At 40.8% G+C, this 26,178-nt stretch overlaps 1 protein-coding gene across 4 annotated transcripts in view; it reads left to right on the forward strand.

Moving 5' to 3' along the window:
* Nucleotides 1-26,178, forward strand: part of JPH1 (junctophilin 1) — a 135,011-nt gene that overhangs the window by 37,661 nt on the left and 71,172 nt on the right. For all 4 annotated transcript variants that reach the window (XR_013975565.1, XM_080938693.1, XM_080938692.1 and 1 more), the window contains exon 3: nucleotides 18,163-18,281. Coding sequence is in view for 3 of the 4 variants with exons in the window: in XM_080938693.1 (XP_080794819.1) it covers nucleotides 18,163-18,281 (119 nt within the window). In the remaining variant the exon portion in view is untranslated. The remainder of the gene's footprint in view (nucleotides 1-18,162; nucleotides 18,282-26,178) is intronic.

Here is a 26,178-nt window from a genome sequence, read left to right on the forward strand (position 1 = left end):
AAGCACAGAGAGGCTGTGTAAGTTCCACTGTGCTATTTGAGCACAAGGATTACCTTTACACTGTGGTTGTAATAACATGCTGTGGCTTAAAGCAGCTAGATCTTCAGTGCCAGGTTTAACAAGTGCAGAGACACCTAAGGCTGTACCCTGGGCAGTAGGTGGGGGAGGGAACAGTCAGAGCCTCCAGATGGCCTGGACACTGCAGGGAGCAGGATAGGATGCAAGTGTGGCCTTGGGGTGGCCTGGCAGCTACACAACTTCATATGGCACTTCAAGAGCATGGAGCAAGAGCTACAGATGGTTTGACAAGTGTTACCTGCTCAATCACAGTAGGGAAAAAAAAGAGCCAGGCTGGCAGTACCTTGCAAGGGTCAAAGGGAGGTACTGTAGGCACCAAGCTTCATACCAAGACATAAAACCCTTTGGAGTGTTAAGCATAGCTGGTAGTCACTTGTTTCTGGAGGCTAGAGCAATCTCTTGGACTTGTTTAAAATAAGAATTGCTTATTCCTGAAAGGTTATTGTGTGAAAGAATCAACTCACAATAGTAATGGCTATCATCGCATAAGAAAAAGAAAAAACGTAAAATCATACCTAGAAGAGAATGCTCATCTTATAATACAGAAAAGCGGTGGGAAGAAAGGCTACTGCACAGCCTGACCAACACGGTGGGTGCGGGTGTGCAGATGAAAAATGGTTTCTTCAAACCCATTCCTAACCTCCCACCAACTGATAGAACAGGCAAAATTACAAAAGATACTACATGTAAAATACAAGTCAAAATGTTAATTGACATCATCACCAACGTATCTGTGTATCAGTTGATGAAAGGATAAGCATACAGCTGGTTAAACCAATAAAATTTAGTGAATCTGTACTGGCACATAAATACATTCTAATGATCGTTCCGGGGTTTTTTGTTTTTTTTTGTTTTTTTCTCCAGACTAGTATTAGTCTCCATCTGTTTCATGCTTGATTGTGTCCGTTTTTTTAAAGTCACTGAGACCTTTTTCTTAGAGAAAGATGAGGGGGTCTCTTGCCGGTTGCTTTTTGAGGAAAGCCTGATGTCTGTTGAAGAGATCTCTTTGAAACATCTAGTGTCCCTGTATGAATGATGTGCACCCCTCACCTGCTGCACTGTGTGGCCTTGATCATGTGCCCTTAGCAGCATCGCCTTGGCAGGTTTTGGGTGCAGACTTTACATGCAAAGGCTTGATCAAGATAACAAATGCTACTCAGAATTCCATGGAAAGGGCACACATACTTTTCATTGTCATATTTCCTTTTAATAATGAGCCTGGGGCTGGGTATGTGGGTATAGGGCTGAGAAGTAAACACTTGTCTGGTAAAGTGGTGTGAACATGGGTTTTATCCCAGGATAAGGGATTGGGGCAAAAACTCACGTACCTTAGAGAAAGAACGGACAAAACTAGAACTGGTCGTTTTTCTTACTAGAAATGCATTCAGGAGGAAAATGGCATCACATTGGATCTGTTAAAATTTAGAATTAACAGACTAAAATCCCAGAGCACTGAAGATATGAGATTTATTTTGAGATGTTTTTTGCTTATATTCAAATCATAATTGCACTTGGTGCCACTTATGTGCCTTTCAGTCAAAACAAACACATCTGTATTGGTCAGTTTTCTTCATCTCTGCTTTCTCACTGTAGAAACTAAGTTTGAAAATCCGTATCCCTGACTACAAGTGATCAAAATAGTCTGCTAAGAGATCTTCCTTTGTTAAGGATAGTTAAAAGTGGTTTCAAGTTAACTGAGTCTATGTGAGTAAATACTATTTTAACATATAACATTTCTAAAGTGGTTTTCTTGCTTATTCCAGGAGACAGAGCACAAGCTGTTGTTCACTACCTGTGTGGGTAGCAAGCTTTGATTTTGATATGAATTCTTTTTTTCCTTTTGGTGGAAGACAGAGCTAAAGACTGCACCCAGCCATTGTCCATTCTAGACAAGAACTCTGTCACTGAGCTGTATCTTGGCTTGATTGTAAAGTTATTCAGTAAAACCAACCAGATAGAAACTTGGCTTATAGCAGGAAACATCTCATAACCCAAGCAGTGGAAGTAAATAGTGTAAAAGTAAACAAGGAAAAACTCTGGTCTCAGCTTATGCATTCCTAGGCCTCTCAGGGAAATACAATGGTGTGCCTCACCTGGATTTCCAGCCAGTGCTGAGTAAATGGGTGTATCAGTATCAGCATCACATGGTTCAGATCTGATGAAAGTCCTAGGTCTGTGAAATACTTCTGCAAAGCTTCCTTGTCTTCCAATTCCTCGGGGTGGAGTCTTAAGTCTGAATTTTAGACCAATATGAACCATCAACCTAAAGACCTGGGCTTCACAACGTGTTTTATTTTACATTTCTTTAACTTTTAGTTATTTGAGGACATTTGAAAAACATTTCAAAGTGTTTTTTCTCTGCAAAGCAAGGGTGTAACTCCAGGTAAGAATCCCCACTCCTGTTGAGCACAGAAGTCTAGTCCAACCATGTGAAGGGACAGAGACAGAGGACCAGGCTAGACACCATGCCCCTTCTTATGTCCCCCTTTTCAAAGCTCAGACACATGAGAACGCTGGCTTTGCATTTGTGTGCTGTGTTTTTGACAGTGCTCACAATGGATACATGACATTTTTTGAAATCCATATCTGGAACTTGGTCCCTGGAAAATTATTTCACTGGCATTCCAGCCACTCAGCCTGGAGCCGGTGGGTCTCTGCTTTCCCATTCGTTATTGCCCATGTGTCTCTGTTTTCTCCTGGAAGCAGTGTGGGTCCCTGTCACAGCTCATAAGTCCAGAAGATTCCCATGGCCCCCATTTGAGGGGCAAATGCCTGAGGAGCCAGGAGTGGGAGTAGAGATGGTTTGTATGATAGGGGGCATAAGATACAGAATCTCACAATTTGACTTTCAGCCAAAGCACAATTGGATTATGTCAAAAAAAAAAAAAAAAAAAAAAAAAAAAAAAAAAAAAGGAAAAGGTGCCACGTGCATTAGCTGTTTCTTCACAGTGCTGTCCAATTTAAATATAGCCTACTACCACAACTTGTCCAGAGTTAAAATAGCTCAGAACAAGTGGCAGGTGGCAGGGAATGAGGCCCTTTGCCAAGAGATGGCAAAGAGATGGGAAAACACAGGCTTTTGAGCTGGATAGTAGGGTTCGAATGCAGCAGGATGGGACACCTTGTGATCTTCCTGGTGGGTTTCCATGGTTTCCATTTCCCACCATGCTTCCCAAAGCATGATGAGGTCTTTGGTAACTCAAACACCCACAAGACTGTTTCCAAAACTAAGCAGAAACTGTCTATATTGTTTTAAAAATAAGATCTCATGACTGAATTCCAGTTTAATGATTTCATGTCAGAAGTCGGGCAGTACCATTGCAATTAGACTTCCAGGCAAAAGAGACATTATTAACCCATGAATTAAATTACATGGTAGCCCTGTAATAAAGACTTACTTGACAAAACAATCTGCTGTTTCAACTAATGAAGTCATAATTTAAAAGTTTGAGCAACTATGACTTAACTAGTTGCCAAAACAGAGTGATTAGTCAACACAGAATCTAAATGTTGGTTAAACACTTCATCCCTAAAATGTTTGTCTTGCAGATTTTTAGTTATTCTTAATTTCAATTCTATCCTATTCTGTTGGCTCTAAACAAAAACAGAAGACATTTATGAGAGAAGAATATATGCAGTTAGTATTAGCCCAAACAGAGACAAAACACCTTCAAATACCAATAATGGTGGCTTATAGTTGTTGGTGTCTAATAATACAAAGAATTTATCATCTTACAGAATTTAATTGATAGGTACAATTAATATGCTTAAAACTGACAGTTATGATTACAAAGCAGGTTTTTTTAATAATTTCTTTTATCTTGAAATTAAAATTAAGACATGCACCTTACCCTTTTCCCACAAGTTCATTTATCCCTCCTTGCTCTGTTTCAAATTTATGGCATCTTTTTATTAATTGTTGTTACATACGCATACACATATATCCCTAAATATATAAATATGGCCTGCTCAGTGTGTATAATATTACTTGTAGATAGGCTTTCTGGGCCAAGATAGACACCCCACTATTGTAGCCTTAAGTTACATTGGCATACTGGTTATTTTTGTGGTTCATAGGCATTCTAGCTGAGTAGAGCTGTTGGTTTCTTCCCTCATTTGGAAGTTTGCATGACACTTTCTGGTATCCTGAAGGGTAATTCTTAGGGAGTAGACTTTTAGGTCAGTTATAACTTCTAGGCCATTTGTTTGAAATGCATGGTGTCTTCAGCAATAGGGACTCATGTTCCACCTCTGGGGGAGGGGTGTCAATCAAGTGCAAAACCAATAACCTGTAATGTTTGAGGGTTTTCTTGACTAGTCTTTATCAACAACTCAAAAGAGAACTTCTCATGCCTGATACTGGGATTTTATTAGGTGGCCTTTAGCTCTCAAAAGCAGCATTATCAGCTCAGATCAGAACATTTCATTTTAAATATATATGTATATTTTTATACAGAGACTTCTTAAATTGTAGTTTTCTAAGTAAATAGTTAATAGTATGATTCCTTATGACTTTTTCCAGGCATCCTTACTGTTATTTCACCCTCCTTTTTCTGTACTTATCTCCTTCCTCCTCCATAATTAGTGTGCTCACTCCTTTCTCCCCTTTCTTTGAGGAGACCGTTTGTACTCTGCTATTGCTTTTAATCTCTTGCTCCCCACCTGCCACCCTGGCAACGCTCCCTTTTGACTTCCTGGTTTCTGCAGTTGCTCCAGGACATGTACTCACATCAGCCTCGGAGCTAGGAGCCTCTGGTGGGAGAGAACCTGTAATGTTGGACTTTCTGGGTCAGCATTACCTCATATAATACAATCTCTCCTACTTCCATCCATTTGCCTTCAAGGTTCATGATGCCACTTTTTTAAGAGCTGAATAATTCCATAGTGTATATGTGCTTTCCTTATTCAGGTGTTGGTTGAAGGACACTTGGCTTGTTTCTGTTCCCTATCTATTCCCTACCTATGTTTCCATGAATAGAGAAGCAGTGAACATGGCAGAGCAGCTGTCTGTGGTTTCCCTGGGTCACATGGGAGATTGGTTTTTAGGTTTTTGAATTTCACAGTGGCTAGACCAGTGTGAAATATCAAACAATCTCATCAACATTGGATGAGAGTTCTCTTTTCTCCACATGCTTTAGCATTTGTTGTCAGCTGATTTGTTGATCTTTGCCATTTGACTAGGGTAAGATTTTCATAGGTGTTTTGATTTCCCTCCCCTAATTGCTAGGGAAATGAACATTTTCTCTCTCTCTCTCTCTCTCTCTCTCTCTCTCTCTCTCTCTCTCTCTCTCTTTTGAGATATTTGAATGATTCTCAGACATTTTTTTCTCTTGAACTGTGTTGAAGTGCCAGGCTCATCTTTCAAATGGAATAGTTCGTCTCTAGGCCAGTTTATGCAGTAAGGGAAACCTTTCTCATCTATAGATTAACCTCAGTCACCTACAGGCAATCTCATTTCTAAAGAACTACATGGAAAACACCAGAAACCAACATTCCAAGAGTCACTAACAAATCTTATGTTGATGCTTTTTTATGAGTGTTCCATTTTATTACTAACGTATTAATTTCTTTCTGTGCCTTACTTATAGGTTAAACTTTACCACTAATTAGTACATTAGAAAAACACCACCCATAGGACTGGGTCCTGCTGTGGATCTAGGCATACACTGAAATCTGGCCAGAGTAGAAAGGAAAATGAATGTGATTTGAAATTACCCTTGTAGCACTCTACATGGAATGGGGATGTTATAGAAACAAAATCCTAAGAAAACTGTGTAAGTAACTTTGTTGAGCTAATGTAGAAACCTGTTCCACAAGGTAGTCTCAATAGTCTTCCTTCTAAGGGCTAAGGTACCTGGGCCTAACCTATACCTTTGACTGGGGAGCTGGCTGAAGGAGGGTTGTATCTCTCTTTCTATCATGTGGGTCCCTGGGACTGGATTCATATTAGCAGTCCTAGGGGCAACTCACTGGGCAATGCCACTGGTCCTACCTGGGTGAATGAATACATGTTTTAGCCCCTCCACGTCTCAGATCCCAACAGAAAGCAAAGTAATTATCTGGTGGCTGGGGCAGGGCCACAGAACTCTCAGATGTCTTTCTAAGTTCCAAAGTGTGTTTCTAAGTATGTCTGGTAAGACAAGTTTGAAGCATTGTTTTAAAACCAAAGTCAATCTACCTGAATAATACTTCTATGGCATTTTTCTCGTTTTCCAAAATGTCTATTGCACCAAAAGGCTGGCATTTTAAAGCAAATACTGTCAAGGACATCTTGGTTAAACTGCTGCATGATCCCTTTTCACAGGCCAGGTGTGCAGTAAAAGTAACAAAACTGCACACCGGGAAAGGAAAGTGAAAAAGAAAATGCTGGTGAGAGAACAGCCATGCCCTCATGTTTGGTCATTTCTCACAAAGCAACACAGAGAGCTTAAAATGCAAAACAAAGGTTTTATGTAACTAATCCCAATAGCATGTGTTCATACTTGCAGCAACGGATGCTCAGGAAAAGAATAGGTCCCTTTACTGTTCCCATCTCAATGGAACCAACTAAACTGGAAACTGGACTCTTGAAATCTTTAGAGAGCCATTTCAGATAGAAAATGGGTGTTTTGTTAGCTAAGAGATGTTCTCAAACATTTGTATCATTTTTAAAGAGTAAAGGGACGTTGCTTACCCTTCTTTGCATGTGTGTGTTCATATGTAGGTCCTAGATAGATGCTGGATATTTTCATATTAAAATGTTTTACACCATGTTATGTTGTTGTTCTTGGGGTAAAACACAGTCTTGTGATGTAGCTGGCTGGCCTGGAACTCACTGTGTAGACCAGTGTGCCTCAAATTCACAGAGACCTGTCTGTCTTTATCTCCCAAGAGATGGGTTAATTTATTATTTTAAGAGTGGGGGACAGTGTGTGAGAGAGAATGTAAGAGTGGGCTGAGGCAAGTACTTAACTGTGTCCTCAAACATTAGAAGCCTTGGCTCCTAGAGCTGGAGCTACAGGCAATTGTGAGCTGCCTAATGTGGATTCTGTGAATTGAACTCGGCACTCTTAACTGCTGAGTCATTTCTCTAGACCCCAGATATATTCCTGATCAGTCTCCATCTTATGATTTAAGGAAGAGTCTTTTCACTCAAACCTAGGGCTCCCTGATTTGGCTAGTCTGACTAGCCACTCACAGCCCCCTAGCAGCCAAACCCACTTCTGAAGCTAGAGTTCCAGGTGAGCCACCACCACCCCCAGCGTTTAAACAGTGCTGGGAGCACCAGCTCTGGTCCTCATTCTTATAATTTACCTGTCAGGTCATTTCCCAACCCAGGGATGTTTTAATGTATAAATATTTCTAAATTGGCTTCAGTTGAGCACTGCAGAGCATACATGCAGAAGCATTAATGGGAATATGTAGGCACTAGATCAATTGTGAACTGATCACTTCGTTGGTTTGTCAATGACTGGATAATCTCAGCCACCAGCCTGTATTCCTGACCTACATCATCTTAAGTTGCTCTTGTTCTTAGTCATACTTTAACTCGCACCATCAGAAAAGGATAAGAAATACAAATGGTGTTGACACTTCCAATTCTCAATGGTTACCTAAGTTCTGAAGGTTGCCAGGTGCTTTACCGGGAATAACCAGATGTTTCCATAAAATGCCAAAGAGAAACTGTTTTAATGATCCTATGTATGATCTTGTGGAATATGCATTCATTTAAAAAAAATTAGTTCACCTATTTCTAAAGGCCTAATAGCTGATAATTTGAACTTCGGCTGAAAACTAACACCTTCACCAGAAAGCCACATTCAGAATAATACTGTTTCTACAAAATGTACCACAAGAAGGGACAGGAGCTGTATTGTAATCAACTGAAAAACCACCCTGAACTGTCCCCATGTATATGACGTAGGCATTCATCAAGTTACCATAGCCTTTGCTGTCTCTGGCAGTGGCAGCTGTTAACTAGGAACAGGTTCTCCTGCCCAGGACTCTAGACTGAGTTTCATCTTATTCCATATTCTCTTTGTCACAAGTCTCTGCTTCAAGCCCTTCTTGAGATGAAAAATTCCATTTATCTGAAGCTTTTTTTCTCTGGATTTGCTGAGCAATGCTGACATTTTGTAAAGTGTTTTCAAATCATCACCTTTTGAGCTACCCTGATTCTCCCCCACCGTCCCTTCCTTTCTGCTGAATAGAAGAACGGACACTTACTTTCTAAGTATACTGAATTAATTTTGAGAGTTTAAATAGCTCAACCTTGATTCCACAGCAATTCTGAGATAAAATTGCCTACCGGTCAGAACAAGTAAGCTAACACGAGATAAACTGGGGTGAGAAACTAAGACTAATTCCAAAGCCCAAAATTTTCTTTAAGCCTTAGCTTCATTAAAAAAAAAAAAAAAAGAAAGAAAGGAAGAAAGAAAGAAAGAAAGAAAGAAAGAAAGAAAGAAAGAAAGGAAAGAAATCTCCATGTTGGATCAAAGTATTGCTACTTTTTTCCGGTATCTTCCCACCTCTTCTATGACATAACTCCCTGTGTTGTCTTAGAGTATCTTCATTTTCTCCTGTTCATTAAATATTTCTCTACCTACCTCCCAGTCACTCTCATTTTGTAAAATGTGAGCAAATCATTCCACTTGACCCAGCTAATTCCTCTGGTTATTGTCCAAATTTCTTTCTTCCTTTCTGGGTCAAAAGTCTCTAGTATGTGGCCCACATCTGCTTCCTCTGCTTCCTCCACCCGGTACCTCAGCAGTTTGCCTCCATCTGTCCTCAGCAGTGGCCTCCTTATTCAGACTGCCTTCTCAGTAGGGTCTTGTCAGACCCAGCTGCCCATAGTCAGCCCTCCCTCTTACCAGCACATGCTGGGGTTGACAGACCATCCTGCCCTATGAGTCTATCCACACTTGTTCCAGAGTGTGCCCATTATTAATCAGTCACTGAGACTGAGGAAACCGAAGCTACCACAGAGAAAAGACAGATTTGCCTCTGGCCCAGTTAACTCCTGAAAGATGTGCATGGTTTACCAAGAACTGTGAGGGGCTCCCTTGGAAATTCACTATCTAACTTCATGCAGCCACCTGTCCGTTACAATATTCTTTACTCCATGGGTCCCTAGGTCACCTTGGGCTCAGTCCTCAGCTTTTATGATTCACTTGTTGAGTTCAGCCATATGTCTTTGAACCCCTCACAGTCTTCATGCTGCTGTTTATTCCTTAAACCTTAGCACTGTATTTGTAACTATAAATACCTATGTCATGTAAATATCTGCTTGTCTAAAGCATAGCTCGTCACCACCAGTAGTGAAGCCATGCATCTGGACACCTAATTGCAAACCTCAGGGTTATCCGGGATGTTACTCTCCTCATCCATTTGTCTATCCACAAATATTTTTAAAGGCAGTCTCCATGCCAGGATTTCTGTTAAAAGATAGCATAATGGGTATGTTTCAAATATCTGCTGTATCTTCCCTGAATTGTCTACTAAAGAAGTTTTCCCATCAAAGGCATTTTCTTCATTAGAATTTTAGCTGTGGGCTGGGATTAGCACAGTGACTTCTCAGCTAAGGGCAGAACATCCTTGGATTTGCCTTTTCTGGACATATCGGATTCTCTGTAACTAACTCTCTGTAACTATTGTAGATACCTCCCAATCCCTGGTTTTCTTCTTCATTACAAAGTGTTTATAACACAAGCCTTATTGAGTATAGCATTCATTCATACTGTCATAATACGAGTCGCCAGTCTTTTGTGTTGAAAAATTAAGCACTATTGCTGATGCCAAGAAGTGTTTACTGGCAGGAACCAGACATGGATGTCTCCTCAGAAGCTCTCCCAGAGTCATACAGATACAGATAAGGATGCTTGCAGCTAAACATCAGACTGAACATGGGGACCCCAATGAAAAAGCTAGAGAAAGAACTGAAATAGCTGAAAGGTTTGCACCCTCATGGGAAGAACAATATCATCATCAGGCACTGAAGTGGAGAGGGTGATTAGGAGAGGGAGCACCTTCATGGAAACAAGTTGAGGGGGAGGAGGGAGGAGAGTGGGGGGGGAAGGGTATAACATTTGAAATTTAAATACAGAGAATATCCAATAAAAATTTTAAAAAAGAATGGAAGAAAGAAAAACATTTAAAAAAAAAAAAAAAGAAAAATTAAACCACTGCCTGATATACCCTTCCCCATTGTCTCTCCCTTCCTCCAGCACCCAGGGACTATCTTTCATTTTCTTTCTACACAGTTGTCTATTGTATGTACTACTTATGAAACTTGTTTTGTGATGTATTTCATGTAGTTTAAGATACTCAGGGTTTACCCAGATAGTAACACATATACACATTTTTTTTCCTTAAAAGCTGAACTATCTGCTTGTATTATTTACTACATTTTTTTATTTGTCCCTTGATATATGGTTGACTTTCTACTAAAAGGATTTGCTGATCATGAATCTAATAACAAAAACAAATTATTGAGACCCTGCTTGTCAAACTGGTGTATCATAAACACATACTGAATGAGTTCGAGGTAGGGCATTTTGTTTTGCTTTTGATTGTTATTTCCCCCATGTCTAATTATTCTAAGCATCTTTATTTTTGTTCACTGGCAATTTGTACTTCTCTTTGGTTGAGTTGCAGAAATGCTTACATGGTCTATATACCAGCATCAGTTTCTGGTTTGCTATAGTTTCCTTCATCCAGTCGATTACAGGTAGCTACAGTTTAAAAGTTTGTTTTAATCTTACTTAACAACTGTATTTTTGAACTTGAGCAGCCCTCATTAATTAAAAGAACTTTTCTCCACAAATAATTTTAAGAATAATACATCTTAATTTCTTCTATTGGATTTCTAAAGATAAATCTTAGGGTAAACATCACAAAACAAATTTTAGGGCAACCAAGCATTGCAAAATATAGTTATAACCTAGCACTTGATTGTGAGTTGAAGGTCAGCTTGGGCTATATAAGCAAGACACTGTATAAAAAGATAAGTAGCTTTGTGGTAAGGCACTTGCCAGGCACATGCAAGGCCCTGGGTTCAGTCACTAGCAACAAAAACAAAGTAAAAGATGTCATATAGTCTAGAGAAGAATTAGATAGGTTCTTTGGCCTGGCTGTAAAAAAAAAAAAGTCTTTCATGGTGCTATTGAGATGGCTCAGTAGGTAAAAATGCCTGCTGTGGAGCCCTACAGCCTGAGTTTCACCCCTGCTACAAATATAACAAAAGAGAAACAAGTTCACAGAGCTCTTTGCCTCCACAGGGATAGCATGACATGTACACACATGTTCACAGAAGCAAACAAACAAAAACAAATGTATATAGCCTTTCAACTCATTAAGTCTTTAAGCAAATATTAGGGAATAAAGTTTAAAGGACTTTGTAATGAGGATTTATTTTTCTAAGGTGTAAAGTTTTCTAGATAGAGAAAAAGGAATCTTATAAATGAAGACTGAAAGGTAAACTCTAAGCCCCCCCCCCAAATCATTACATATGTCCCCAGGGCAATAGTGCACTGTGGGGCCAAAGTTGAGAAACTTTAGTAAGACACCAGTTTATTGTTTGAGGACTTGGCTATATTCTGTTTAAACATCCTGCCAGCTTCCAGAAAGCATGTATGGTACATGGTGACTAGTCATGTACATACCAAAATTCCTGGCATAGGGAGGGCAGTGAGGACCCTATAACTATACAACTATAAAGGTACCTGTGTGTGCGGACTGAGGATTATCTCACTACGAGTTTCCTGCTACCTTTAACAAAAAGAGAACAACAGATGATATTGTTTGGGTTGTATGATAGTAGGAAGCAAACCAGTTTATTATCAGGCACCAAATTGTTCCTCCCACTAAACATGGAGAGTATTGTATCCCCTAGCTCGTTATAAAACTGACAGTGGAAACAGAGTGGAAAACGTTTTGTTAACGGTTTGTAAACAGTTTTCAGATGGACCTTGGCTCCCCAGCCATCCCCCGTGAGCAGAAGCCAGGGGTATGGTACTAACTACTGCAGTATGTAGACACTTCTCAGATACAAAACATGCTCTCACTTGTAAGCTCATTGGCAAGGATCACTTGAGGCTCTGAAAGGATTTGGCCTACGTGTTAACTCTAAATGCTTTCAAAGCCTCATTTCTTCTAACACATTGTGCAAAGGTTTAAGCCCTGGAAGTATCAAATAGCAACCTTTACTAACAATACTATGTCTCTTCATGTCTATGATATATCTAAGTAGCTCAATATCACTCCCTCTCATGCCCCCATATTATATATAAGTAACTGGCTATTGCTTTCAGGTAAAAGGAAGTTTTTAAATTAATGATTCACTGTTAAATTATTTGTTGAAAGTAACAGCCTAAGAACTCAGTCCTGAAGTTACCACTGTGAGTCTTGTTCTGTTTTTTGTTGTTGTTGTTGTTGTTGTTGTTGGTGGTGGTGGTGGTGGTGGTGGTGGTGGTGGTGGTGGTGGTGGTGGTGGTGGTTTTTAAGGCCTTTTATGGTGAAGAACATTAACATTCAAGAACTGATAGTTGGAAGACAACTCAGACGTGGTCCTCTGAAGCAGGGTGAGATAGTGGCAGGATCTTGTGCGTTCTCGATTGAAATTCTCATTGTCTGTGACAGTTAGCAAGTGTATAAGAGATAGAAAGTTGTTCTTCCAAGGAACTACGTGCTGAATCTTGCTGGGCCAGTCTTATTGGAGACCAAATCAAAAGTAAAGCATAACTTGCTTACTCAGTGCTCGTGCCTGAGAATGAAGCCCCCATTTTTACCTAAGTCTGCAGAGCCAGTTGCTTTCTGTTCCTACCCAAAGTATTCCTTGCTCCACAGACTAATTTCCTCTTTGCAAGTCCTGCAACTGTCTGCATGAGATAATTAGTTTTCTCAAATCTAGGTCTCACATAAATGAATAATGTCACAGTCCAAAAGAAAGGCCAACAGGTCATTTTTCTTTTGCGTTTTATCACCCATAATGTCAAAGCCCAAGAAGTAATTTCTTGTTATTGCCAGGCATTTCCAGGAGAACCTGAGGGAATTAGAATTTGTTGGGGTGTTAGTGGGGGAGAACTGGAGGGTCTGGCTCCACCAAGGCAGCACCCAAGGGAGGCAAGCACTTTGGAAGCTAGCTTCTGGCAGAGCAGTGTGGTTCTGAACCAGGACGAGGTTTCCACTGGCCAGATTGTCTGTTTTTAAATTATCTAAATAATAATATTCTTTAGACATTTGGATGCCATAGAGCATCCCAAGGACAGACCCTGAACCTATCAGATGGCGGCCTTTGCAAGAGTCCCATGACTTACTATATTTGATATTTTTAAAAAGCAGGTGTATTTTCAAACACTTTATTGTTGGGAAGAAAGCGGATAAAATGTAGAAGTAGCAACTTGGTAAACACCAAAGGTAGTTTCACCTTTAGCAAAATCATGTTTCCTTCTGGATTCAAATTTTCATCAGCTCTATCTGTAAAAGCCTGCAGTTGGGTAGGCATCTAAGGGCCATGTGTGTTCCTTAGAAGAATGAATGAATACTGAGTCTAAGGGGACAATAGTTGAATGTACTTTTTGTAAAAGCATTGCTATATTTAAGGAACATCCCATGGTTAATTTTTTTAAAGTTGAAGAATATTGAGGAAATGATTATTTTCTTCAGAGTAAAGTGACTTTAGAGTTCAAGTTGCTGCTCAGAAAACTAGTTTATAATTACTCTGACTACGAGTAATATATAGCACCCAGAAGTTCTGGCTACTCATGTGGCTGTGCCCAAGAAAGGAGGCAAGCCAGCCACCAGCCTTCTCCATCCGGAAACCATTCTTGTTCTTAACCTGTTCATCCTAGAGTTAAAGCACTGTAGACTTACCAAAGGGAATTGCTCTTGTTCTTAGTAATTCATCCTAAAGTTAAAGCATGATAGACTTGCAGAAGTGACATCCTAAGAGGTCAGTGGCTGCCACCTCATTCATAGGTGTGACTTCTACATCATTGGGGAAAGTGTGTGAGAATAGTGTGTGTAGATTAAAACTGTAAAGAGCCAATGACTTGTATACATCAAGGGTCTTAAGAAGTGAAAAGGATCTTGTGTGTGTGTGTGTGTGTCTGTCTGTCTGTCTGTCTGTCTGTCTCTATAAATGTCTATGTGTTTCCCATACAACCAGCTCTGGGAGGAACCAGTGCTAAGTGCCTTCAACTGATTTCCTCAGACTGAGTGTCTGGTCCTGGCCCCAGGAACAGCAGCAGGTCTGACTAACCATTTGTAGATTTGGAACTAGCCTGGGACTTAAATAAATGGGTTCATACACAAGCCAGGGCAACCTCCAAAGTCTAACCATGCCAGTGACCTTGACCCCAGGAAGCCTGAATGTACTCCATTTCTCATGGTTGGAATCATCGGAAGTTCTCAAGCAGTATGGGTACAGGAGTGGGTGTGGTCTTGCTCATCTGGCGAGGTATAAGTAATCCTGACTGACACTGTAGCTGGGTTAGACAGAAAGGGTCAGTCTGGCTGGATCTTCGGGGAAGAGCAAGTGAAAAAGTAAGTTAGGTACAAGAGTAGTGAATGCAGCTCCATTAACTGCACTTCCAAGATGTGTTGACAGGAAGGGTAAGCTGTAGTCTACTCTCCAGTTTGATGAATTATAAGACATTGTAGAGATAACATTTCCATTGTATTTGGCTTGACAGAAGTGTGTTGCAATTGTATCAAAATACATTGTTTAGTTTTATAGATTTATTGAAGTGCCAGGAAATCACATTATAAGGGATCATGGCTGTACTCTTAGAGATTCATTAATTATGGTCCCTAGACATAATTAGGCTCTAGCTAAGAATAGCAGATAAAATGGAAAATCATTCTGGGAAGGAAAAAAAGAATTCAGAAGCTGAAAGAACATGAAAGGGGGAGGGTATAGACTGGCTATCAGGCCTAGAATTAGACTCAATACCCCCTCCCTCAAATCAACAAGGATAGTGTCTTACAAGGTCACTGCAACCAAGCATTTCAGAATGTGTTCTTTCAAGTTCTTGCTTTTATTTTCACCTCAAATTAATAATGCCGCGTAGACAGAAACAATCAGAAATATCCTGCATGATATAAAAATAACTATCTGCATATATGGACGTGATCCTTTCATTTTAATACATTTTGCTTTTCAAAGTTTTGATTATATAATTTCCCTCCCTCCCTTTTCCCCTTCTAATTTATACCATGTATCTGCCTTGTTCTCAAGTACATGGTTTGTTTTCTTGTATGTATGTATGTGTGTGTATGAATAGATAATAGATATCCATACATACACTTTTCCTAATTATATAAATATAACATGCTCAGTCTTGTCATTTGCTTGTAATTGAGTCTTTGTAAAACAGTTTTTAGCTGACCAGAGACTTGAGTGTTCTTATACACATTTTCTTCCCACCTTGGGCTCACATGCAGCTTGTCTGACATCTTGGGTAAATTTGATGTAAGTGTTGAAGCAATGTTGACACATCTACAGTAACATTCTTCATTCACAGAAGTGCCTGCACTTTGTCAAGTAAAGTTCATTGCTCAGATCAGCATCCATCCTGATTCTGTATGTCCTACCAGCTTTGGCACATGCATATCATCCACTAGTGTCATATGAGTTGTTTCTCTTCCCTAGATACACCCTCTGCTCTACCTGTTTCCCTCACTAATGAACCCTGACAGCCATGCTCTCTTTAACATCCCTATGGTTTTCTGGTGTACTAATTTTTCATTGAAAATAGATGTTTTTCATACAATAGATTCTTTAGTTCACTTAGTTTAAGTGGCAGCCCAGCTATTCCTAAGGAATTATAATTCATTTATATGAAAGTTAGGCTCTCAGTTAATACTGTGTCCATGCCCTGGGTTTGCAGCAAAGTACGAAAGACCACAGTCTTTGCAAAGTTTCTAGATCTCTGGGTCCAGCTCAGTTTGAGATAGAAGTGAAATGAGACCATGAGAGTCCAGGATAAAAGGGTGTGTGTGTGGAAAAAGTAGATAGTGGAGCCTCTTGCTAGCTAGAACCCTGGTCTCAGATCAGACCCTGCCTTTCTATTTTAATTCTAGTGGTTTACCCTGGGGGAATCAGATTCTTGGTGATCCCCAGCTGCTATTTGTGTATCCCCAAAGACCAGCTGGGGCATAGTACCATTTCCTGGATCACCCTCCCCTATTGTCTGACATGAGTGTGTGCATTGCTTTCAGACTTTCTTAAGCTTTTACTGCTAGTTATCTGCAGTTCTGCCTAGTGCTGGTAAAACATAATAGAATTTCTACAACGATATTAGAGTATGTGTGCACTCTAGACTCTTAAACACCAAGTGAAAGTCTTGAATTTAGAAAACATACACACACCCCAATATTTTCATTCTCTCTCTCTCTCTCTCTCTCTCTCTCTCTCTCTCTCTCTCTCTCTCTCTCTCTCTTACACACACACACACCCCTCCACATTCTGTTTGCTCTATCCTTAAGAAGCTTTTTTTCCCCCAATTCTATGTGTGTGTGTGTAACACATTGTCTATGGAGATCAGATCACATATTGTGGGAGGTAGTTCTCTTGTTCTAAATAGGTTTGGGAACCCAAACTCCCATTGCCAGCCTTGGAAGCAAGTGTTGAGCTATCACTATCTCAAGCTCAATGCTTTTGTATGTGTGCACATGTCTGTGCATGCAGGTGATCATGTGTATTTAAGTGTGCTTGTACACATGGGGACAAAAGGGACAGTTTTCTCTGTTGGGCACTCTAAGGTAGACGCTGTTCACTTCATTTTTTAAATTGAAAATAATTCTTTTCATAATTTATATTCTGATCACAGTTTTCCCTTTCTCGTGTCCTCTCAGATCCTCCCCAAGTCTCTATTAAACTCCATGCTTTCTTTCTTTCTCTCCTTCTTCCCCCTCTCAAAACTAGGCCAAAAAAGCATGCATCCCCCCCCCATTTTTGAGAAAGGGTCCCTTACCAGACTGGAACTTGGTGAGCCCTGGGGACCTGGTTGTTTCTACCTCCCCAGCACTAAGATTACAAGTGTAAACCACTCTACCTGCCTTTTTCCTTTGCTAATGTGCACATTGGGGGATTAAATACAGATCTTAAAGCTTACAGGACAACTATATTACTAACTGGGCTATCAACCCAGTCCAGGAAGTTCAATACTTGTTCTCCCCTCTAACAGGTGAGATTTTTTTTAACATATGAGGATAGACCAGGGAGGGGAGAGAAGACCAAAAAATCCATTCCATCCTTACCAGCTCTGCTTCACTGGCTCCTTTCTATTTGATTCAAGATCCATTCTTAAAACAAAAAAAAAAAAAAAAAAAAAAAAGGCAAAGGCAAGACCACGGAGATGGTTCGGCATATAGAGCAACTCTATGGTCTGAGTTCAGTCTTCAGGAGCCACACTGTAGAATGAGAACCAGTTTCCACAAGTTATGATCTCTTGACCCTCCTACTAGCACCCACATATGCACACACAAATAACTTCTAATTTAAATTAATCAGGTAAGTGGATAGCCTTCCAGGGCATACTGGTGAGAGCCTGTGGTGTGCTAGGCCTCTTCCCAGCAACATGTCCAGTGGCTTTATACTGATGGCCTGAAATAACCACAGCAGGGACATTCACACATGGGAATCGGCCAGTATCAGCTCTGTTCATTTCTGCCACTGGGCAACCTTTCCTTCATCAGATTCTTAATCACCTCTACCAGTGGAACTTGGTTATGAACACAGCTAATTCATATGGTCAAGCCCTACTCTACTCAACCTAGTTGGTTGTCTTTTGGTGTTGGGGGAACTAGGATAAAAAATCATCAGAAGGGTTGGTCCATTGAGTTCTGATGAGCAGACACAGTGTGCAATCATAGAGACCTTGGTTATGATTTTCTTTTCCCTTAGAGGCAGGACTCCAGTGATTCATCTGTGTTGTGGTTGTTGCTGAGGTCTCAGGACTATAACTCGAAGTTGCTCTTGCCAAGTGTCAGGCCATGATCATCATTAACATTTCTCTTCCCTACATTGAGGTTTGCTTGTAGTTAATTAATTAATTAACTAATGCAATGCCTTCTCTGCTGACCAACCTTTTCATACCCATGCAGGACTGCACATGCCAGAGCAAAAGCTGATGCTGCCGACCAAGCTGCTCTGGCTGCTCGCCAGGAGTGCGACATCGCGAGAGCTGTGGCCAGAGAGCTGTCACCCGATTTCTACCAACCAGGTAAGTGTTAGTTCCTCCCTTTTCCGGGGGAAATTGGAGCATGGGCTTTTCATTTCCTGTGCTTTATTTATATTTTTGAGAATGTCCTATTTGAGCAGGACACCTACTTCCCTCCTGCCTTCCCCAAGTTCTCCTGTGTCTCCCTCTCAAAGTACATGATCTCTGCAGTGATTACTGTTGTACATATATAAATATGCATTGCATAGATGCACACCCATGTATATTTAACTGATTGGGTCTATTTGCTTTGCTTGTGTGTCCAGGGCTGACCACTCAGAACTGGACAATCTATGTCAGAACTCATCCATGGAGGAATACATCATCCATGCTTCTCCCCACCCTCAGCAGTCACTAGCCTCCTAATAGCTCTTCGTCTGGGTGTAGGACCATGGGGAATTTCCCTCGTCCTATTATGTCAACTAGTGGTTTCATCATGACGGTCTCGTTCAGACAAACCATATTGTTGGGAGTTCATGGGTGCATTCTTCTTATTATGTATGGGAGCTACTCCAAACAGCAGCATCCTGGACCTCTGACTCTCACAACCTCTCCACATTCTCTTCTGAGATTTTTTCCCCTTTCAGCATTGGGTTGTATCCACTGCAGTTGTATCCTTGTAGCTGGGCATCACCCAGGAACTTACTCTCTATATTTTGACCAATTGTAGATCTCTGTAATGGTCTCCACTCCAAAGCATCAAAAGATGCTATGATGGGGAGTGAAAGCTACACACTTACCTTTGAGTATACAGAAGTATTTAGGATGCATAGAAACAATACTGCTCTTACAGGATCCATACCCTCACTGGCTGTGGACCTGGATTTGCAAGATTAGGCATGAGTTCTCTCCTGTGGGGTGGACCTAATGGCCACATAGATAGCTATTGGATTTCTCCAAGATGAAAATGCCACTCTCGCCCCTTTGTGGAATTTATCCCAGTCCAATTATTGTTTCGGTCTGTGGGCTTTACAAAGGAATTCTTCACACTAATTTACAGCGGCTGTATCCATTTACAATCCCATCAACAGTGAGTGGGGTTCTCCTTTCCCCAAATCCTCTCCAGTATTTGTTGTCAGTTGTTCTTTCTAAAAATGTTTTATTGTTATTATTTTAAATCATGGGGGACATGGTGTGTGCACATGACTGCAGGTCCTCTACTAGAGCTGCATGCGTGCTTTTTAAAAACTTTTTACTGATGCTCTGAGTTCCCTATCGAGCATCTCAATCCCACTCATCTCCCCGTCCCTGACCTTGTCACCTCCCTCCAAAAGAACATAAAAAAGAAAAAACACAAATTTAAAGCAAACAAACAAAAACTATAAAAAGAAAAGAATCTCTTTGTGGAATCAGTAGTGTCCCACAGTGTGTCCCACAGTACACCCTTTTGTCCACTTTATTTACAAATGTTCGTTGCAATGAGTCATTTACTCTGCTTCGAGGTCTCTGGCTTCTGCTATACTATCAATGCTGGATCCTCACAGGGACTCCTCTCAGATATCCTGGTGTTTCCTTGTGTCGTGGAGATCCTGTAGTTTTGGGTCTGCAGGACAGGCCCCAGCAGTTCACAGATGAGGTAAATTTTGGGTGGGCTAACTTGAAACCCTGGATCTGAGCCTAGGTAGTAAGTGAGCTGGTCAGCCCACTGGCTCTCCTGCACCGACACCACCAGGTCAGTCTTTCCAACGCTGCCTCAGCTAGCTTACACAATCCCATGTCTAGAAAGGAGCTGGGCCAGCTCTCCCACTCTCAGGCCCTCGGTGCTATCCACCTGCCACAGGTGATGAGGGCGTCTCTCCTGAGCTCATGCTACCTCACTGCAGGCAATAATGGGACCAGCTCTTCTGTACTCACACCCTCAGGTCCACTCACCTGGCCCCCACCACCAGGACCAGCTCTGTTGTGTGTGCACATTCTTAACTGCTGAACCATCTATCCAGCACCACAAGTTTTTAACATTTTTTATTTTACCTTTTTTAATGTGCTTTTTCTATTTAAATAGAATTTTATCACTTTCTATCCTGCCCCTCTCATTCCCCTCCACACAGTTTCAAGTTGATATATCTATAATGAGCCTCCATTGGCTATAAAGATATGTTTGTTTGATGAGGGGTAGTAGCTACACTTAGCCAGGAAAGGTGGCTCCTGCACAAAAAGTTCAGTTTTCTTGATCTTAGCCATTCTGACTGTGTAAGATGAAATCTAAAATTAATTTTAATTTGTATTCACCTAGTCGCTAAGGACGTTGTACATGTTTTGAGATTCTTTTAGCCATTTTTTATTTCTTCTCTTGAGAACTCTCTTCATATCTATAGCCCATGTTATAGCTGGGTTGTTTTTGTCTGGACTTATTATTTAAATTCTTTATATATTCTAGATATTGTCTATCAGATATGTAGCATAGAAATTCTCAGCCACTCTGTGGGCTTCTTTACTTATTTCCTTCACTGTGCAAAAACGTTTTAGTTTTATGAGGTCCCATTTGTCATTTGTTAACTTTAATTCCTGAGCACATGGAGTCTCACTCAGAACGTCTCCTACTCCTGTGTCTTGTGGATACTTCCCATGTTTTCTTCTAGCAGCTTCAATGTTTCTGGCGGTGGGGGTAAAACAGGGTCTATTTACACAGCTCTGGCTGACCTAAAACTTGCTTTGTAGACCAGATTGACCTCAAACTCAGATCTTTCTGTCTCCCAAGTGCTTGGACTAAAGGTATATACCACCATTCCTGGCTCGGGAGTGTTCTGGTATTTTAATGTGAACATTTGGAGGTAAAACTTCACATTGTAGAAGTGCAGTGTGTCCTGGAGGTTTTCTTATGCTGAGGTTTCATTTAATCTTCATGAGTCTATGTTCAGTCCTTTGCTGTTTAAGTTTCATTATATTACAGTTCAAAATGACACATGGAATTAATTTTACTGAAGTTTTAAAGATACGTTTCCCAGATTGTGTGATATGTTTTAGAACATTTTCTGTAGTTTCCTGAGGAGAATGTATAGTCTTTGGTGTCTGGACAGAATATGCTGTACATACCTATATGATGTATAATGTCATTCAGTTCTGATGTTTCTCTATTTAGATAACCTGTCTGTTGGTAAAAAGTGGGGTTTTGAAATCACCTGTTTTTAACTGACTTAGTTTGTGTCTCTCATTTCAGTAGTGTGCTTTTTATAAAGTCAGGTGCATATGTGCTTATGTTTGTAATGTCTTTGTGGTTAATTGTTCCCTGGATTACAGTGTAATTAATCTTTATCTCTTCTAACTAGTTTTGGTTGAAGTCTGTTTGTCAGATATAAGGACAGTGACAGCCTCATGCTTCCTGGTCCCAATTACTCATGATATTTTAGTCCATCCTTTCTCTTTAAGGAGGTGCCTATAGTCAGAGCTAAGATGAATCTCTTGTAGACGGCAGAAAGGTAGACTGTGTCTTTCGACAGGGTAGTGGAGGTCATTACTATATAAAGTGTGTGTTGATCTCAGGCATTTTAGCTTGTTAGCTGTTTTTATGTTCTTGGTCCTGTCTTGTGTTTATTTTATGTTTCAGTAATTATTGGTTCATTTATTTTCTTTCTTTAGTCTCTCCTCTGTGCTTTTCCTTTCGTCAATCTGAAGTAGTGCCTCTACCATTCTCCCCATGCTGGTTTGGTGGCATATTTTCTTCTAGTCTGTTTATATCATGGAAATTTCTTTTCTTCCCTTAGCTATACCTGATAGTTTTGCTTGGCTTGGCAGTCTAGGTTGGCCTCCATGGTCTTTTAGAACTTGAAGTAATCACTCTAAGCTCAAAAATTCCATTGAGAAATTAGCTATTATTTGGAAGGACTTTCCATTACATGTGACTTTTCCTTTCTCTTGCAGCCTTCAGTAGTCATCCTTCGTTCTGTGTATCCAGTGCTTGGGCCATGATATGCTGTGGGAAGTTTCTTTTCTGATCCTTCCTGTCAAGTTGCTGTTTTGTGCTTATGTCTGACTGGGTTTGTCTCATTGGGGTTGTTCCCTTCTATGATTTTGTTGAAAATCTGGTCTACGCAACTGACCTGGGATTTTTCATCTGCGTTTATAATTAGAAATTTTGGCCTTTTCATGGTATCCCATAGTTTCTGCATATGTTGCTGTTTATTTCTTGTTTGTTCTAAATCTTCTACTTTATCTTCATACCCCACCATTTCTTCTACTTGAACCATTCTTTCGAAGGCTTTCCCTTTGAATCTTCAAATTGGGCTATTGAAGTTTTCATTTCAGCTTATGTTCTCCTCAGTATCTCTATCTCTTTACTGAATTAGTTTTAAATCCTTAATTGTCTTCGGCATTCCATTTGACTATATGTTTGTGTTTTCTTGGACTTCACTGAGACATTTTTGTTATTAACTTTACTGAGCTATTTGTGTATCTAAACTCCTTGAATTATTTGAAGTTTAAGATTGTTCTTTTAAGTTTGTGTCCTGGGGTCATCTGTGTAATTCCCATTGAGGAGCACCTCTAATACACTGGTAGATTTGAGAGGGAGAAAGCCTGTGTTTGTATTTTTACAATGTGACTTGTGTAGGTTTCTTTCACTGCTTGTGTGTCTGAAGTGATGTGTCATGCTAGATTGGTTGTTTCAACTGTGTGGCTAAAGCAAAGACTGTGGGTTGGGGATAGTCAAGCTGGCCAGGTTCCAGAGACTTAACAGGCTTAATCCATAAACAGGTGTATGACCCAGGCCTGGAGGCTGGATATGTTGCATGCAGACTAGTGTCTGGGGGACTCAACACACTGGATCAGCACACAGGATGTGTAACTGGAGCCTGGGTGTTGAGATGGCTCAGGTGGGCCTGATTAGAATGGGCCAGCACATAGTAGGTATAGTCCAGGCTAAGGCTGGGTATTGGAGAGGGTGCAGGAAGGATAGAGTTCAGGGAACTCACCAACTGGACCTGAGTAAGACCTGGCGGTTGGATATAGTTCAGACAACTGGAGGGGAAGAATAGGGACGGGAAGCCCAGGTGGCCTAAGTCCTGATATCAGCACAGCCTGTAACAGTAGGTGTGCCCACAGGGCCCCTGCAAGCAGTCAAGGCTGGGATCAGATGAGTCTGGAAGGAAGAGGAATGGAGAAGTCAACTAGCCTGTGCCACATGTTGTGCCCCTGGGAGCAATAAGGGCTGGATCTTTTCCTTTAAAGGTCTATGTTTTTAAATCTCAGCAATACTACAAAATAAATGGGAAAAGACAGGAGGCTAGTTGAGACCTGCTGGCAAGCCAACAACGCTGAATTTTTGGGTTCAGCAAGAGACCCTGTCTCAAAAATAAATAAAAATAAGGTGTGAAGATCAATTGAGGAAGAAAACAGAATATCAGATCTCTAGTCTGAACAACTAGGAGCAGCAATGCTCATGTGCACACACAGAAAGGGAACAGTGGGGAGGGTAGGAGAGAAGAAAAGACTGTAAAATGCAGGTTATACCACTGGGTTGCTGACACAGTGCTTTGATAGAGTGACTTCTTCAAGAGTGATAAAATGAATATCTCCCTTTGTGTACATCTTATCTAAAACATTTAAATACATAGGTATATTCTACTAAGAAATGGACCTTTTGCACATTTTGATGATGAATAAACTCCCCCATACCTTGGCGAATTAGACCTTCCAGAGTGTGAACCCCACAGGGAGAGCTCAGCAAGTGAGAAAGTTTTGTCCTGTGCCCCCAGCCATGCTGCCATCTGGGGAAGCTACACAGTAGGGAGACTGTGGGCTTGAACTGCTTTGCAAGCAGACAAACTTAGCATTGTTGTCTGCAGATGCTAATTCTCAGCTCTGCTGCAGAGCAGAGTCCCTCTAGACTTGTGTTAGGTGTTACCCATGAGATAAATGATACCAAAGGCCATCTCAGTTTTCTAGATTTAAAAGCCTTTTCTATGGAGGAAATGCATTTGATGGAAAAGAAATATGGTGGGAAAATGTAATTCCACCCTCCTTTAGCTAAGCATATTCATATAAGCAAGTTGTTCATCAGTAATGAATATATTCCAGTAGCATGAGATGACAGTGAACCTCTGAGACCAGAAATAAGGGGACAACTGTAGTCCCCTTTGACCCACAGCCAGCACTTCCCTCAGCACCTGTACAGAAGGCCTGTTCTGTGCTGGGTGTTATGGATCTTCAAGGGAGCACATGCTTTCCAATCTGCATTTGCAGAAAGACTTCCAGTGCTACCTGAAAGCCCGCTCATTTAATTTGCACATCTCAGATGCATGCATCACCATTATTTGGAAGGCATATGCTTCGACCCTTGGGAAAGTGGTGGCTGCTAGCTTGCAGTTTGAAAGTTTTTGTGGCAGATTACTTACTTTTCGGAGCTGGCGCTATCCTCAGCATTGTGAAATCTCACGGCTTTAGTTCAGAAACCCAGTATTATATAGACCAGTTAAAATTGCAAGACAAAAATAGAGTGTAGGGGTGTTGAGTTCCCATACACATGGAAAAACTTAAAATGGAATCAGCAGGAGAGAATAGTGACTTACCTACTAAGAATCTGAGAAGAACTTTGCCCCCTAAAATGAGCCACAATATTATGGAGATCAGTCAAGAAATCTTCAGTAGTAGGTTTTTTATTGGATTTCTCTGTATATACATTTCAAATGTTATCCCCTTCTTTCCCTCCACTTGCTCCCTCTCCACCTCAGTGCCTTGGCATTCCCCTTCACTGGACCAAAGGCCTCTTCTCCCACTGATGCCAAACAATGCTATTCTCTGCTACAGATGCAGCTGGAGCCATGGCTCTCTCCATGTGTGCTCAATAGTTGGTGCTTTAGTCCCTGAGAGTTCGGTTGGTTGTTCTTCCCATGAGGTTGCAAACTCCTTCAGTCCTTTCTCTAGCTCTTTCATTGGGATACCTGTGTTCAGTCCAATGGTTAGCTGCAAGCATCCTCATCTGTATCAGTATGGCTCTGACAGAGCCTTATACCATGACTGGGTATATAAAAACTCAGCCTAGGAAGTATAGAGAAAAGTGAGTCACAGAGGCAAACACTGGCATTGTTCTTCCAGACCCCACACTACTACAGTTGCATTGACAAGAATATTTCTATTTATGTGGCCAAAGGCAGAGTACTACAGCCGCAATACAGGTATATGCCCCACTAGCATCATTGTCCTGATCAAGGAAATAGATGCATCAGGTTGGCTCATCCTGATATTATTACATGGTTGATTTATCTCCTATTCCTCATCCTGATTTCCCAGTGATTATGGAGCCATGGTTCTACCCTTGAGAATGGCATTTACTGGCGATATCAGTAAAAGTCATGCACTTTATGGACCTTGATATTGCTCACTATAGATAAATGAGTTGGACTTATAGTATGTTTCATAAAGGGGAGTCTGTCCCAAGCACTTTGTGCTAACAATTCAAGTTCCTAAGGCAAGAGGACTGAGCTACAGCTTTTGAGGATGACCAAGAGATTAGAGAATAGCTGAGAAACTGTTTTAATGGATCTTCATTCCACTATTTGAGTTTACCTCCAGTCATGATTTTTGCTGGGGTGTAGAAGAATGTAATTGTGTGTGTGCGTACTAGAAATTGATGACTGGTGTCTTTGATTTCTCTCCACCTGGTTTTTTGAAACAAGGTCTCCTACTGACCTGGAACTAACAAATCTCATAAGACTAGCTGGCCAGCAGGCTACAGGGATCCACCTGCCTCATCCTAGGATCACAAACAGAAACCACCACTTCCACCTTTGGGTGCCAAAGGTCCAAATTCAGGTTCTCATACTAGTATGGCAAGCACTCTACTGAGTCATCTCCCAAACTCCGTCCCTCAGTGCTTTTATCTCATTTTTAATCCCAAGTCATATTTATCAGTGGGAATGAGTTGAAACACTGCCTTGGAATGTGGTAAAATTCTTTGAGCCCTTTT

This window comes from Micromys minutus (genome assembly GCF_963924665.1).
Source record: "Micromys minutus genome assembly, chromosome: 26".
Taxonomy (NCBI): Eukaryota; Metazoa; Chordata; class Mammalia; order Rodentia; family Muridae; genus Micromys; species Micromys minutus.